Source organism: Suricata suricatta, chromosome 1 (assembly GCF_006229205.1).
Source record: "Suricata suricatta isolate VVHF042 chromosome 1, meerkat_22Aug2017_6uvM2_HiC, whole genome shotgun sequence".
Taxonomy (NCBI): domain Eukaryota; kingdom Metazoa; phylum Chordata; class Mammalia; order Carnivora; family Herpestidae; genus Suricata; species Suricata suricatta.
Window position 1 is genome coordinate 115,409,859 of NC_043700.1, and position 16,638 is coordinate 115,426,496.

The 16,638-nt window shown below is 37.0% G+C and overlaps 1 protein-coding gene across 2 annotated transcripts in view; it reads right to left on the reverse strand.

Moving 5' to 3' along the window:
• Positions 1 to 2,870: 2,870 nt before the first annotated feature.
• C1H4orf17 (chromosome 1 C4orf17 homolog) overlaps positions 2,871 to 16,638 on the reverse strand; it is a 31,330-nt gene continuing 17,562 nt past the window's right edge. For both annotated transcript variants that reach the window (XM_029942792.1, XM_029942782.1), the window contains 5 exons: positions 14,570 to 14,713; positions 8,351 to 8,432; positions 6,157 to 6,343; positions 5,184 to 5,227; positions 2,871 to 3,697 (listed from right to left, as the gene is read on the reverse strand). In XM_029942792.1, the coding sequence (XP_029798652.1) occupies positions 3,495 to 3,697; positions 5,184 to 5,227; positions 6,157 to 6,343; positions 8,351 to 8,432; positions 14,570 to 14,713 (660 nt within the window). In that variant the 3' untranslated portion in view covers positions 2,871 to 3,494. The remainder of the gene's footprint in view (positions 3,698 to 5,183; positions 5,228 to 6,156; positions 6,344 to 8,350; positions 8,433 to 14,569; positions 14,714 to 16,638) is intronic.

The following is a 16,638-nucleotide window of genomic DNA, read 5'->3' on the forward strand; positions in this document are numbered from 1 at the left end:
GTTCTGGAGGTGGGTCTTATTCCCTCTGGAGGCTACAGGGAAGAATCTTTCCTAGCCTCTTCTTGGCTTTTGGTGGTTCCCAGCAATCTTCACTGTTCCTTACAGCGGCATCACTCCCAGATCTGCTGTGTCATCACATGGCTCCCAGCCTTAGTCTTTTTGCCTGTGTCTGCATCCCTCTTATAAGGATACAATCATTGGATTAGTGTTCATCTTAATCCAGTATGACCTCATCTTAATTTGATTACATTTGCAAAGGACCTGTTTCCAAATAAGGTCGCACCCAGAGGTACAAGATACTAGGACTTGAACACATCTTTTGAGTAGACAAAGTTCTATCCTCGCAAGTCCATATCTTAGGCTGTTGATGACGAGAAGGAGGTAAAACCTTCTATTTAAGAAGGGTAAGATTATAATTAGAAATAAGTAATTGCTGAGATATTTAAAAATCTTTTTAAAACAATAGTAATCTCTTAATGTATTATTTTCTCTCAGCCTTGTTTTGGTTAGTGGAGGTGCCTTATTTAAAACTTCAGTAATATTGAAGTCACCCGTACTGGAAAATAATAAAGGTAGGACATTCAGTTAGAACTTAAATAAACACATCAAAAGAAGATATGTCTCCCAAAATAATAAAATCTTTCCTCACCTCCTTAAAAACCTGCAGTCTTAATAAAGCAAGCTCATCCTTAAAAGATGGAGCATTCTTTAAATTGATTCTCCAGAAATCAGTGTATTGCCACCCTGGAGCATTTGAAAATACTTGAGATTGGAAAAGAAAACAAAAAAGCAGTTCTGAAGGAATATTAAGGTGAATGGACAAGGATGAAACTCATCAATTACTACCAATTACAAAGGAAAGTGAATGATCATTTCACTTTATAGATGAAGAGGGTCACACTTGATACAGGTTAAAAGGCAACAATTGTCCATAGAGCACTGAGAGCATGTACAGATAAGTTTCAAAAAAAAATTTAAATGAGAAAAGAGAAAGAGATTAGAATTAATGACAGCAGTGGCCTATGGTCCTCATTAAAGTTTGATTCTCTTTGGCCTAGAGATGTTTATCTCTTTTTCTAGCTCCTAGCCAGACATGTAGAGTGGCATTTCATTAACGTGAAGGCGACAACCAGTGTCAGAATGAAGAGAATACAGTTAGTGGGAAGAGTAGGCTTAAGTTTTGGCACTGCCATCTGTTGTGACTTCGGGCAACTTAATGAACCTTTGTCAGTCTTTGTGTCCTCACCTGTGAAATAGGAATGTCACCCCATGTATCCTATTTCTTAGGGTTGAGCAGTCTTTGAAACCAAGCAGCAAACTTCATAATCTTTCTTATATTGACATTTCTTCATTTCTTGCCTTGTTTCCCTTGTTTTTCATTCTTTTTTGGCATTGCCCGATTCCCACCCCAAATAATATATAAGCCTTTGTTTCAGACTCTGCTTTCTAAGGAACCCAGACTTAGGTAAGATTTTTTTTAAATGTGAACTTCCTAAATTATCAGAATATATATATTAGACAAAATATGGATATCAAGAGATCATTAAGTGAGGCATTTTAAAAAGCAATAAGTACAGTGCAAACATAAAACAGTGACTACACAAAACCAAATCTATCTGCAAGTATAAATGTCTAAAAGCACCCAAATTGAATTTTTAAAACCCCAAACCTAAATATATGTTGCATTTAAATAATGTTGCTCAGCAGTGTTGAAAATAGAAGAACAGAGAAAGGCATACTGGGCTAATAAATTTTTTAAAAAGTCACAATTTTAACAATGGATTAAGTACAACCTGATGTAATGTTTCAAGAATGCAATCCTTAGTGAAGATTTGATAGTTATGAATATGCACTAAGTAGCATAGTATTAAAATTCATTGTGAAAAGACTGAGAATTATTTGAAATAGTAAGAAATACATTTTAGAATAAGGAGACTTTAATTCATTTTTTCCAACCCGTGATAGCTCAAGTGCACAAAAGATAAATATATGGGGGGTGTAAATGCTGTAATTAATAAACTTATAATTGATATATATGAAGTCCTATAGGTGGAAAGTAGTTTTCCAGTGCCCATGGAATGTTCATAGAAGTATTTATATATCAGAAATTAAGTTCAAATGTAAGAAATAAGCAACCTCTCTGATATTATATTACAGTAGGAAATAAACTTGCAAGATAGAAGGAATGCCTTACCACCTAGTACTTTTCTCTTCAATGTTACACGGTCCTTACTGTAAAAATTAGTGTTAGAGATAAAGTTAGTTATGACTTCATTATAAAATTTTAAACTGTTTACACATTGCTTCAAAATATGTGAATCAAAATGGACAAACTACAAAGACTAACAGAACTACAAAATATACTCTATGAGTTGGAAATTTTTATTACACAAATCAAGATTTTCCCCCACTCTCCTCCTCTATTGCTAGCAGGATGGAGTTGACAGTGAAACCCTGGGTGATGGTTGAGCCAAGATGGAAGGATGCTGGACCCCGAGTCACTAAGTAAAGCAGTCACCTGCTGACTACCAACACACATTTGAACATTTGTGTGAGAAATAAGCCTCTAATGTATTTTAAAGATGACATTTATTACAACTACCCTAGCCCAATGAATACGACTCTCTGCACCTCAGTTTTCTTATTTTAAAGAAGAGAACATCAATAGTAACTATCTCAAATAGTTATTGTGAAAATTGTTGCTATATCTACAGTATTTAGAATGATTGACACACACTGTGACATAAGTGTTGTCATTAAGATTGCACATATGCATGCACACATACACAAAATTTATAATATCTCTTGAATATCAACGCAACATTCTAAAAGTTTGGCGAGGTAGATAGAATCCAGTAATACACTGAAAGAATAATAGCCATGGCCCAAGAATGGTTTATTTTAAAAATACAAAACAGTTAAGTATTAGTAAATTTGTTAAGGTCATTCACAAATAGCAATGAGTAGAAACTAGTTCCTTTCTGGCTCATAAAATAGTGATAATTTTTATACCTTTTTGGGGAGGAGGTCAGTATTTTTCCATAATCACTGTGGGATCCATTCAGTGTTCCAATGGCAGTGAAACACTATAGATTGTGAAAAGTAGCTCAGATGTTAAAATTCTGTTTTTGTTTTTGTTTTTTCTCTATCAAGAGTTTGGAGCATGGGTCAAATTGTAGCTCCCTAGTTCTGTTATGGATGTTTTTTCCTAGCAGCAGGGCCCTGAGCGTATGTAATAATACAATTAGTGCAAGACTAGAAATATAGTATATAAATAAACATACTTCTTACATATCATGCTAAAATTAACTACAAATAGAAATACTGTCTCCACTAATATCTATTTAGTAGCATTATACATAGGTGCTTTGAGATTTGTGCCACCACATAGAGGAGTTGTTGATTCTTTGATACCAAAATATTTTTTTTAATAATTTGATGTTGTAATGGAGCGAAGATCATGTTTGTGAAAGAAATAGCAGAGTCCAGAATTTCTACCTTTGGAATGTTAGAGGATAAAATGCTCTCTGGGGAGAGAGATTGTATCCTTGGTGTGTACTCCTTGCTGACATTGGTTTTGTTGATATGCTTTCCTGAGTTTTAGGCCTGGGAGGAGACTTTGGCTGGCTGAAATACTCTGCAACAGGCATTTTCATCTTATTTCTTCTTATAAACAATGGAGGCCTGTGCTCAGCCTCTGAAATAGAAAAAGTCTAAATAAGACCAAAATTGAGACCTCAAATATAGCTTGTGTCATGTTTTAGTAGCAAATGATGTACAAAAAAGCTGTATCAAGTTTATGTGAATCAAATATACCTGATGTTCATAAAAGAACCCAGTCTCATCTTTCTTACTACCTGTTCTTTTTCTATAACATGAGTTATTTTTTCTCTAATTTTTTTCTATAACGCAGGATATATTCTATCCTCTTAAAATCAAACATTATTTTGGTAGGAATGAATTAGAATTGATGATCTGTAACGATGGTAGGTCAGGATGGGAACTATGAAAGAAAGAAAAAGGATCTATGGTCTTAACAGACAAAAAATAAAATAGACAAACAGATTAATACAAGTCAATTGTACTCATAAGAGCTTCCCAAGACCTATATGGTCAGACCCAAGCAGGAATACGGATTTGGAGAGATGCTGGATATCACCCCTGGAGACACATATGATGGGGGCTTCTTATACAGATTTTCCTAGTATCTAGATAGGGGAAAATATATAGGAGGCCAATGGGTAAGACATGAAATTGAGTAATAGGAACCATCACTGTCATGACTTTGTGGTTTTAGGGTGAGGAGTTTAGTCGGCGTCAGATACAACAGATCATCCTTGGCATGTCAAAGGAAGGGAGTATTTTCTAACTTCTAAACTATATTTCTCATTGCCTATTAACACATGGACCCTCTTTTGGATTTAATTAACCCCAACAAAAGTCACTGGGGTTTAGAGTGACCTCAAAGGACTCATATCCATATTATTCCTGGTATAAGGAAAACTTCTAGAAATAACAGGACAAAATTTTGTTTGAGGCTTGTAGACATACTCCTGGTCTTTGCATTATAGTCATTGTTGCTCACTTTTTTAGGTTAGGAGCTGCCAAACCCACAGGGATGTTTTCGTGGGGCTATTCTGAACCAAAGTAGGACATGCTACAATTCTTGATTCTTGTTGGCCCAAACTGTAGGTTGTGGCTGGGCGTCAGTAGGGGACAGAGAACTGCTCCTCTCTATTGTATTTCAGCTGTCTCATAGAGCATCTGCTTGTGGCTGATGGCCATTTTGCTGTTTTCTATAGTTGACTTGATTTCTAGTTAAAATCACTTAGCTTTGCAGTTAACCTATGAAGAACCAAACTCTGAGGTCATTGTCCTTTTGTTAGGTCAGTGCAGGGCTTCTCCTGGATTGGCCTGACCAAACCTATGTATCCTGCTGTCCTGTGTCTCAGAGTGTCTGTCCCCGATGAGGCACTTTGTCTACCAAAACAAAGTTATGTTTATGTCAAATTTATCTCAACAATAAACTCAGCACACACTGTCCCTTAAGAGTAACTGGAAATCATTATTGTATTTACTACTTTTAAAACCATAGGTCGCTGTCCTTGTCTGTGTCCCCAAATAGATAGAAACTTACTGCTTTCTCTATACCAACTGAGTAATTATCACAAACTGTACTTAACCTTTTGGTACTTCCTTATTTCCTTCAGATTCTTGACTTGACACTCTAAATTAATTGGAGAAAGAGAAAATGAAATTCACAGATACAAACAAGTGTTTTCTATAGACTGCGCTATCATCAGTAAGCTAAGGATATATGTATCTTAAATATTTTACCCCAATGCTTGCTTTTCAATCCAGACAGTATTAAAGGTACTTTCCAATGAGAAATTCTTCTGACTTTGAGTAGATAGCTAAGCAGTACATCATATATTATTCACTAAGGTAGAAGGACTAACCCTATTTCCCAGTGTCCAATTTTATGGAAACTTTAAAGTGGAGACAAACTGCAATACAAAATTCCCCTCTGTCTCAATGGTTTTTAAAGTGACCTGGGTTTTGAATATTTATTTTTTTCTCAATTTAAGTTTTACCCAACTTTTAACTTTAAAGCAACAGGACTTCCTCTCCCGACTTAAATAACATTTTACCACATTCTTACACACCATGGTATTACACATAAATATGTATTTTCTTCTGTCCTTGAACTTATAAGGTTTAAGAAAATTTTCTACTAAAATAATTTCCAATTCCTATAATAGTTTTTTGCCCCTCTAGCAGCCTCCAGGAGTGTGCCAGAGAAATTAAGTGAAGCAATTTATTTTAATGTAGCATTGTTCTACATGCAAAAAAAGTGATACTTGTGTAAGACGCATTTAACAAAATAGACAATACAATTTCTGCTTCCTTATTGCATCCATTTTTAGGTAAAATGAAAAAACTACATTTTCTCAGATGTATGTGTGGCTAAAATAAGATTTGAAATAATTCTCATATTACATTTATGAAAATGAAAGGAAACAAATACACATAGTGGTCCTTTGCTGAATAAAGAAGAGACTTAAAGCATCAGAATGTTTAGGGTTTTGAAAGGTTAGAAAAAGAAAATTGAAAATCCTTTTGTACCACATTTATTTAGCCAATATATCTAATTACCTGGTTGGTTGGTGTCCTTCTCGGGATCCGGTCAGTACGTGAGATTTTGCAGGTAAATTTGGGGGTGATTTAACTTTGGGTGGCTTCCTACTCTCTGTTGCTAGCTCTGCTGAGATGTTTCTTGGTTGAGTCAACAAATTTGTCTCAGCCAGTTCAGCATGAATCAAAGCTGAGATCCATTCTTTCTCTGATTTAGAGAACAAGGGTGGGCATAAAGATTATAATTATCATGTTGGCTAGAAACGCGGGATGGGTTCTTTGATCTAGCACTCTAGTATGAAAGGCTGGTATGATAATCCATTTCCTGAGTAGGCATTTATTCATGAGTCAAGGTTTCTGCAGAAAAATTGGTTCACAGCAACCTGATTTCTGTTGACCTGTGATACTATAAAGTGCCCCAAGCATTAGCTCACTAGGGTACTTGTCCCTGAACAGCAATGGAATAATTTTTAAATATTGAGTACAAAACCCAGCCTTTCAGGCTGCTGCCAAATAAAAGAAAGCATACCTATGCAAAATAATAAGTACAGTATGATCTCATTAATTACAGACTAATGGTTAAGTAATAAATAGTTACAAGATCTCTATAAAGATATATGCCAAAGTGGTCACTGAAATGATGTCTGGATTGATTTTATTGATTATTGTTCTTCCTTTCTTGTATTTTTTTCTGGTTCATCTGGGTCTTACCCATCAACAATAAGCACTTAACATTCTTAAAAAGAAAAAAAAATAGTAATAACTAAGGACTCTTTACCCCCAAATACTTCTTAATTGCTTGCCAGCTAGTCTTGAATTCCTGGGTAAAGTACTATTGCCCAAATTCTCCCCATTTAAGAATATTAGTCTATCCCTAACACATCCATATTTCCTAACTTTTATTGGTGCATATTCCCAAAAAGTAGCCCCCAAACCAGCATTATCAGCACCTGGGAACTTGTTCAAAATGCAAATTCCCAGGCCCCACCCGCCTCAGAAGTTTTGCCTCAGTCAACCTGATGGCCAGCTAGGTTCGAGGGAAGCCACCTGGGACTGGCATATGTTTTCATGGAACAGGCCACACAGGCCCAAAGGAGCCTGGGAGATGACTGGGTTGATGGTTTGGGTGGAGAACTGGCAGAGCTGTTAGAATCTAGAACTTGGAAGGCTGCGCTATTGCCACTCATACCAGAGAAAGGAAGCAGGCTCTCCAAACATGGAAAAAGCCTAAATGTCCATCACCTGATGAGTGGATCAGGAAGATGTGGTATATATACACGATGGAGTACTACATGGCAATGAGAAAGAAGGAAATCTGGCCATTTGTAGGAAAGTGGATGGACCTTGAGGGTGTCATGCTAAGCGAAATAAGTCAGGCAGAGAAGGACAGATACCCTATGTTTGCACTCATAGGTCTAACAGGTGAACAGGAGAAACCTAATGGAGGACCAGGGGGAGGGGAAGAGGGAAAGCGAGTTGGGGAGAGAGAGGGATGCAAAACTTGAGAGACTATTGAATACTGAAAACGAACTGAGGGTTGAAGGGGAGGGGTGAGGAGGGAAAAGAGGTGGAGGTGATGGAGGAGGGCACTTGTGGGGAAGAGCACTGGGTGTTGTATGGAAATCAATTTAACAATAAACTATTAAAAAAAAAAAAAAGGAAGCAGGCTCTGTGCTCACAGTTCATGGTAGGCCAGAAAATATGCTCAGGGAGACAGCTCAGTGGTATGGACTTAGGAGAAGGACAAACCAGCCCTGAACACACGAGTTTCACATCACCCAAAGCAATTTTTAAAAATATATTTTAATGTTTATTTATTTTTGAGACAGAGAGAGACAGAGTGTGAACAAGGAAAGGCAGAGAGGGAGACACAGAATCTGAAACAGGCTCCAGGCTCTGAGCTGTCAGCACAGAGCCTGACCCAGGGCTCAAACCCACAAACCGCGAGATCAGGACCTGAGCTGAAGTTGGACCTTAACCGACTGAGCCACCCAGGTGCCCCCACCCAAAGCAGTTTAATGTGGGGCACACCAAATTTGGGGTCACTGGAGGACCAGTTGGACACAGTTATAGAGGACTACAAAGACTGATATTGAAGTACTAGGGAAACATTATCTTCTCAAATCCAAGGTTAGAAAACTTCACATACGGGTGCATTCACACTTTATGACAATAAACTGAACTCCGTGTTTGCAAATACGTATTTTAATCTCACCTTTTGCGCCTGCATGAACCAGCCACTGTAGAACTTCTGCCAGGGAATCAGTACGTAAAACGTTGCAGAGCTTTGCCAGAATCTGACAGAGAATATTAGAGTTACAGAGTGAGCAAATAAACGGTATAAGTGTTAGAAGATTTCCTTTACTTTCTCCACGATCTCATCATCCCAAATGTCGCTCATAAATAATGCTCAATTAAGTCAATAGGAATTTTAGCCTGGGAACCAGATTTCAAAGGGTATACAGTGGAATCTAAAAAAAAAAAAAATCTTCAATACAAGTAATAATTTGGGCTAGGCAATACAGTGTTGCTTTTGTTTTGTCTGCTCACTATCCACATCACCTGCAGGAGCAATTCGCTTTCCTTCTTTTTGGGGAATGGGTGTTTCCCACTGCACCATGGGGTCATTTTTCCTCAGTTCTCTGCACACAGTGGTTGGGCCAGTGGACTAGGAATATAATTCACTTTTGGCAGTCAGTTTCCTTCCTTGACATGCTTTCCGCCCTGCCCCCCGCCCCCAATTTGGAGCTAAGGACTGAAGCATGGAAGATAGAGGAGATAAATATATGAAATAATTCTAATAAAAATGGGCTATAGTATCATTGAAGTACAAAACATTAAGCACAAGTAATGATGTTTCCAGTTTGACCCTAAATTGTATCTGTTTTTAGAATTTAGGCATATCTAAAATTCAGTCCTATGTATCCATCTGCCTACCAAAATACCCACCTAGATATACTATAGATACTTTGAACCCAAATTATCTAAAGTTAAACCTATCTTCTTCTTTCTACAACCTGCTCCAAACTTGGTGCCTCCTGGTTCCCTTACCTTGACGGACAGCACTAGCATACATTGGATACGTGTCCAAGCCAGAGCCTGGGATTCATCCTGGATGACTCCCTTGCATGTACAGTATGCTGCCAGACAACAAATTCAGTAAATTCTTTCCTCTAAATATTTCTCAAATCTCTCCATTTCTTTTCATCTCTACAGCCTTGACTCAGGCACCCCCCTTTGCACATTTTTTAATTATATATTTTTATTAACAATGTGGCTGACACATTTCCGTAACGCTTTTTTCAACATTTTTTAAAAATATTTTTAAATGTTTTTATTTATTTTTTTGATACAGAGAGAGACAGAGCATGGGAGGGGGAAGGGAAGAGAGAGAAGGAGACACAGAACCAGAAGCAGGCTCCAGGCTCTGAGCCAGGGCTTGAACCCACGAACATGAGATCTGACCTGAGCCGAAGTCGGAGTCTTAACCAACTAAGCTACCCAGGCGCCCCTCTCCAACATTTTTAAGCCATATGTTCTTTGTTTTTTTTGTTGTTGTTGTTCATTTTTAATTATTTATTTATTTATTTTTGAGAGAAAAAGAGCAAGTAGGGTAAGGGGGAGGCTGGAGAGAGAGAGAGAGAGAGAGAGAGAGAGAATCACAAGCAGGCTCCACATGGAGCCTGACATGGGGCTCAATCTCATAGCTGTGAGGTCTTGACCTGAGCCAGAATCAAGAGTTGGATGATTAACAGGTGCCCCTCCTCTGTCAGTTTTGTAATTGCATTGTTTGGCTTTTTGATGTTGAGTTGTATGTGTTCTCTCTATATTTGGGGTATTAACCCTTTAGCAGATATATCATTTGCAAAAATCTTTTCCCATTCATTAGGTTGTCTTTTTGTTTTGTGGATGGTTTCCATTGCTGTGCAAAAGCTTTTTATTTTGGTGTAGCCCCAATAGTTTATTTTTGCTTTTGTTTCTCTTCTTTGAGGAGACATACCCATAAATATAATACTAAGGCCAATGTCCAAGATTGCTGCCTATGTTTCCTTTTAGGAGTTTTATTGTTTCAGGCCTCACATTTTGGTTTTTAATCCATTTTGAGTATGTTTGTGGTGTAAAAAAGTAGTCAAGTTTCACTGTTTTTCATGTTGCTATCCAGTTTTCTGATACCATTTGTTGAAAAGACTGTCTTATCCCCATTGTATATTCTTGCCTCCTTTTTCATAGATTAACTGGCCATATAAGTGTGAGTTTATTTCTGGGCTCTCTATCCTGTACCATTGATCTATGTATCTGTTTCTGTGCCAGTACCATACTGTTTTGATTTCTATAGCTATGTAGTGTATCTTGAAATCTGGGATGGTGTTACCTCCAGATTAGTTCTTTTCCAAGATTGCTTTGGCTATTCAGGGTCTTTTGTGGTTCCACAAAATTTTTGGATTATTGGTTCTAGTTCTGTGAAGAATGTTGTTGGTATTTTGGTAGGTATTACAATGAATCTGTAGGTTGCTTTGGGTACATTTTAAACAATATTAATTCCTCCAATCCATGAGCATAGAGTATCTTCCCATTGTTTCTGTCAATTTGTTTCATCAGTGTCTTACAGTTTCAGAGTATAGATCTTTCACCTCCTTGCTTAAATTTATCGCTAGGTATTTTATTATTTTTGGTGCAATTATAAATGGGATTTACTTCTTAATTTCTCTTTCTGATAGTTTGTTATTAGTATACAGAGTCACAGGTGACTTCTGTATGTTGATTTTGTATTTTGTGACTCTATGTATTTTGTGACTCTAGATTTTTGGTGGAGTGTTTAAGGGTACATAGTATCATGCCATCTGCAAATAATGGAACTTTTACTTTTTCTTTACCAATCTGGATGTGTTTTATTTCGCTTCTTGCTGATTGCTGCCATTAGGACTTTCAGAACTGTACTCAGTAACAGAGGGGAGAGTGGTCATCCTTGTCTTGTTCCTGATCTAGAGGAAAAGCTTTTGGATTTTCACCATTATTATATTAGCTGTGGGTTTTTCATATGTGGACTTTATTACATTGGGGTATGTTCCTTCTAAACCTACTTTGTTGAGAGCTTTTAATTACAAATTAATGTTGTATTTTGTCAAAACCTCTTCCTGATTCTATCGAGATGATCATGTTTTTTTTTATCATTACTCTTGTTAATGTAATGTATCACATATATTTGTAAATATTGAACCACCTTTGCATCCATGGAATAAACCCCACTTGATCATAGTGAATTGTCCTTTTGATGTGTTGTTGAATTTGGTTTGTTAGTATTTTGTTAAGGAATTTTACATATGTGTTTATCAAGGAAATTGGCCTGTAATTTTCTTTTTTTTTTTTGGTAGTGCCTTTGTATGATTTTGGTATCAGGGTAATGCTGGCCTCATAAAATGAATTTGGAAAATTTTCTCCCTATTTTGTTTTTTGGAATAGTTTAAGTAAGAGGAATAGGTATACACTCTCCCTTAAATGTTTGGTAGAATTCACCTGTGAAGCCATTTGGTCCTGGACTTTTGTTTGTGGGGAGTTTTTTTTTTTAATTACTGATTCAATTTTGTTCTAGTAACCAGTCTGTTCAAATTTTCTATTTCTTCCTGGTTTGATTTTGAAAGATTGTATATTTCTAGGAATTTATCCATTTCTTCTATGCTATCCAACTTGTTGGCATATAAATTTTCACAGTATTCTCATATAATTTTTTGTATTTCTTTGGTATCAGTTGTTATTTATCCTCTTTAATTTCTGATTTCATTTATTTGAATCCTCTCTCTTTTTTCTTGATGAGTCTGGCTAAGGGTTTATCAACTGAAATATTTCTTAAAATATTATTAATTCAGCAAATACTTGTATTTGTCATTGATCTAGATGCTGGAGATACAGAATTGAAATTAAAGGGCAGAAAAATCCACTGCCCTATTTTGAGCTTTGTTGTATTATTAAGATTTTTATCTTTAGTAATGCAATATCCTAGAAGAGAGTAAATTAAATTTGCTATCAATTTCACAATAAATCAATGGCCATGTCAAAAATAGAAAAAAAAAGCCCTATGGCCACTCTGCCTCTAATATTTTTTTTATCCATATGTTGATTGCACATTATTCCCAGCTTTTTCTAATTTATAGATCACTCAGTGATCAACTTTGAGAAAATATAATTATCCTTTTAGTGAGAAGAAGTAGAATATGTCCTTTAAGGAATCCTTCTGCTTTCTTTTCATTGAGTTATTTTTCTGGATGGTACTTAATATATTGGTGGGTGAAATTGATCTGCTAAATCTTGATTTGGGGATTTGAGGTTATAGATCCAGAGCAGCCCCTACTGAGGGCTAGAGTACCCTATTCTTTTTTTAAATTTTTATCTGTTTTTGAGAGAGAGAGAGAGAGAAACAGAGCATGAGCAGGGGAGGGGTAGAGAGCGAGGGAGAGAATCCGAAGCAGGCTCCAGGCTCTGAGCTGTCAGCACAGGGCCTGGTACAGGGCTCCAACTCACAGACTGCGAGATCATGACCTGAGCCAAAGTTGGATGCTTAACCAACTGTGCCACCCAAGCACCCCAGAACTTTTCTTTTATGTTTATATTCAACATTCAATACATACTTATTGAATAATTACTAGGTGCCTATCACTGATTTAGGCAGAGAAGATAAAGCAGTAACCAACACAGATAAGTATGAGATCTATAAGACTTAAAGTTTAGTGTGAGTGGAATGAAGAGGCAGAGACAGTAGTGAAACAAATAAATACAAAATATCACAGAGGGCATGTGCTGTGTAAAAAAATAACAAAAGGTGGGGCGCCTGGGTGGCTCAGTCGGTTAAGCGTCCGACTTCAGCTTGGCTCATGATCTCATGGCTTGTGGGTTCGAGCCCCGCATCAGGCTCTGTGCTGACAGCTAGCTTGGAGCCTGGAGCCTGCTTTGAATTCTGTATCTCCCTCTCTCTCTGACCCTTCCCTGCTCACACTCTCTCTGTCTCTCAAAAATAAATTTTAAAAAAGTAACAAAAGGTAATAGTATAGAGAGTGACTAGGTAGTGATTTTAGACTGGGTGGTCAGGGAAAGTATTTCTAAGTAATATTTAAACTGAGACCTTAATGAGAAAAAGGTAACCACTGAGAGGATCAGGAGAAAAAAATTCTTAGGAGGAAAATTCCCTAAGGGTGGGAATGAGCAAATTATAGAGAATGCATGGTGCCAGAGTGTAGTGGGTAGTGATTCTGAAGACTCTGTATAAATAGAAGTCTTTAGCCAGAATCATTAGGAAATGATGTATACCCACAACTCATGTCTTCAGATCCTCTATCCTCTTCTCATTCCTTTCTTTTTTTTCTCCTTCCCAATTAAAAAATATTTTTAATGTTTATTTATCTTTGAAAGAGAGAGAAGAGAGACAGAGAGACAGAGAGATGGAGACAGAGTATGAGCATGAGCAAGAGAGGGGCAGAGAGAGGGAGACAATTAAAAAATACTTTTTAATGTTTATTTATCTTTGAGAGAGCATGAGCATGAGCAGGGGAGGGGCGGGGGGGTGGCAGAGAGAGAGAGAGAGCTATCAGCACAGAGCCTGATGCAGGGCTTGAACTCATGAACTGTGAGATCTTGACCTGAGCTGAAGTCGGATGCTTAACCAACTGAGCCACCCAGGCGCCCCTATTCTACTTCCCAATTTTAATCAACAGCTTAATTATACCCAATGCCACTGTTATGCCTTATTTTTAAAATAGTTCTTTATTGGGATTGTTCAGTAGCAATCCTTATAATATGCTCTCCTATTCGTAATTGCTACTACAGATCTTACTTATGACTGCTATCAAAGTCATCATTACAGTATTTTCACCTTTAACTTATTGTAGTGGGTCTTACAGCTTGGCAATGTGGAGGTTACTAAAAGGATTTAAAAAAGAAAAATGGGGGTGCCTGGGTGGCTCAGTCGGTTAAGCATCTGACTTCGGCTCAGGTCATGACCTCACAGTCCGTGGGTTCAAGCCCCACGTTGGGCTCTGTGCTGACATCTCAGAGCCTGGAGCCTGCTTCAGATTCTCTGTCTCCCTCTCTCTCTGCCATTCCCCCATTTGCTCTCTGTCTCTGTCTCTCAAAATAGAATAATAAAAACATAAAAAATTTAATAATTTAAAAAAGAAGGAAAACAGATAACAGCTGATTGGTTTATTCTTGATCATGTCATTCTCAGAGATAACTGTGACTGGAAAGAACCTTCTAGTAGTCTGATATGACACATTACTATAAATATAACTAAGCTTATAACCCCAGGCAGAGTAGGCTTGAGAAAAAAGTTAACAGTTCAGTTGTCAAAGGGGAACCACTAAAGAGTTTTAAGAATGATAGTAGTGTGACTTTTTGTATGTTCATGCCGTTCTGAAGGTATAGCTTTAAAAAATCTGCCTCTTACTTTGATTTCCTGATCCAGATAGTTTGGTATGCAAACAGTGTTCTCTTTGACGCAAGTCTTGGGACTCATCACCTCGGAGGAACAAGAGCCAGCAGTGGAGGATGCCTTTGGAGGTGGCAGTGGCTTTTTTACCTTAATTTCTTCCTAAATCAAAAGTATAATATAATTAATGTGCATTTATATCCACTTATATATGCAAATAGATTATAAAATGAATGAGAAATATTGTAGCTGAATAAGAGACATACATGAAAGCAAAGAGAGGTTAGTTTCAACCTTCCCTTAAAAATCTAATGATCAAATATTTTCATTTAGAGACAGAACACATAGTGAGATAGTATTTACTTTAAAATGAAGCCATTTTAAACCCGTGGTTTCAACCTTTGGTTAAACATCAAGATAATAATTTTTAATGTCTGATGTGTAACCTTTATTTATCTTGCTGCTCCAGATACCAGAAAACTCATACTGCATGAGACTTTCTGTTAAGTTGGGAAGATTTCTCTTTTATGCTGGGAAGAAGACACTCAAAAGATTTTATGCAGTGCCTGTGAAGACACTGCATGATGTGAACTATGCCTCCTTGCTCTGCTGAACGGCACCTGTGAGCTGGAGAACTAGAGGTCAACTAAGTAACTTCCCTTGGTTAACTGGAAGAGGAAATAGAAAGGCTGTTTCCTTGTGCTGGGAGGTAAACATACTCTTTGAAATTAAAACATTTTTAGGGCGCCTGGGTGGCTCAGTTGGTTGAGCGACCAGCTTCGGCTCAGGTCATGATCTCATGGTTTGTGGGTTCCAGCCCCGCATCGGGCTCTGTGCTGACAGCTCAGAGCCTGGAGCCTGCTTCGGAATCTGTGTCTCCCTCTCTCTCTGACTCTCCCCTGCTCATGCTGTCTCTCTCTGTCTCTCAAAAAAGAAATTAAAAACATGAAAAAAAGTCTCTGAAATTTAAAAAATTTTTAAAAGGTTGTAAGCTTTAAATTCAAGAAGAGTTATAGAAGCCTTAGATCTGTGTAGTTATTCTAAGAAAAGCTTTTAACCTTCAGAAGTGAGTAATATTTCAGACACGAAGCGAGTGGCTGAATATATCAACAACTGGGGACTATGATGATTGGAATTGATCGAACGATATTGAACAATTGACATTTAGTGAAAGTAAAGCTATACTGTATGTAGATGCATTCTTCTGTTAAAGTTTATTATGTAATAAGACTCTTTGTTTTAGGGAACAACAACATATATTTTTTGGTTCAACTCTCCCACTGGACACAACTAAAAAGGCAAATTAAAATTAAAAAATTTAAAACTGTCAAGAAGTGAATAAATTAGGAATTAACAGACCAAAGTAAAGCGGAAGTGAGAAGTCTGAGTTGTAGGAGTACAGTAGTCATTTGTGGCCTGAGGTCATTGTCAGATCCTGGAGAGTAAAAACTTTTCTTGTGACAGTTTGAAAGGTCCTGAAAGACAAAACTCAAGGCCCAGGACCCAAATAAGGGCCAACAAAGGAGTACATCCTGAAGGTAGAGGTAACCTAGAAGTGCAATGGTTCTTGAAGAAATATAACCTGAGATCAAGGTTTGAAGTTGGTTTAAGTTGGTCTAGATCTAGGATGGTAGGGCCTCTGGGTTCCTATAAAAACAAGCACAAAGTTCTCTTTGGAAAAAAGTCTTTTATCATAAGCTTCCAATTCCTACAAATAACTTTCATACATAATATCTGACAACTAAATCATGAGGCAAAATAGAAATCATAGTGCAAATTAGAAAAAGTTTTAACTTAATGCTGATAGCAAAAATTACAAAAGCAGCGAATGCAATCATCAGAGAGGAATTTATAGCTAATATATATATATTAGAAAGACCAAAGGAATCATATAAAGAACAATAAAATAAAGTACGTGTATGGACAGAAGGAAAAGATAACATAAATCAACAAAATGGAAAATAAAGATACAACATAGAGGATCTACAAAAAGCTCCAAATTAGTTCTTTGATATATTAATAAAATTGATAAACTTCTGTTGAAAAATGAAGATATAGATTAACAAAACTGAAAGGTAAAAGGTACA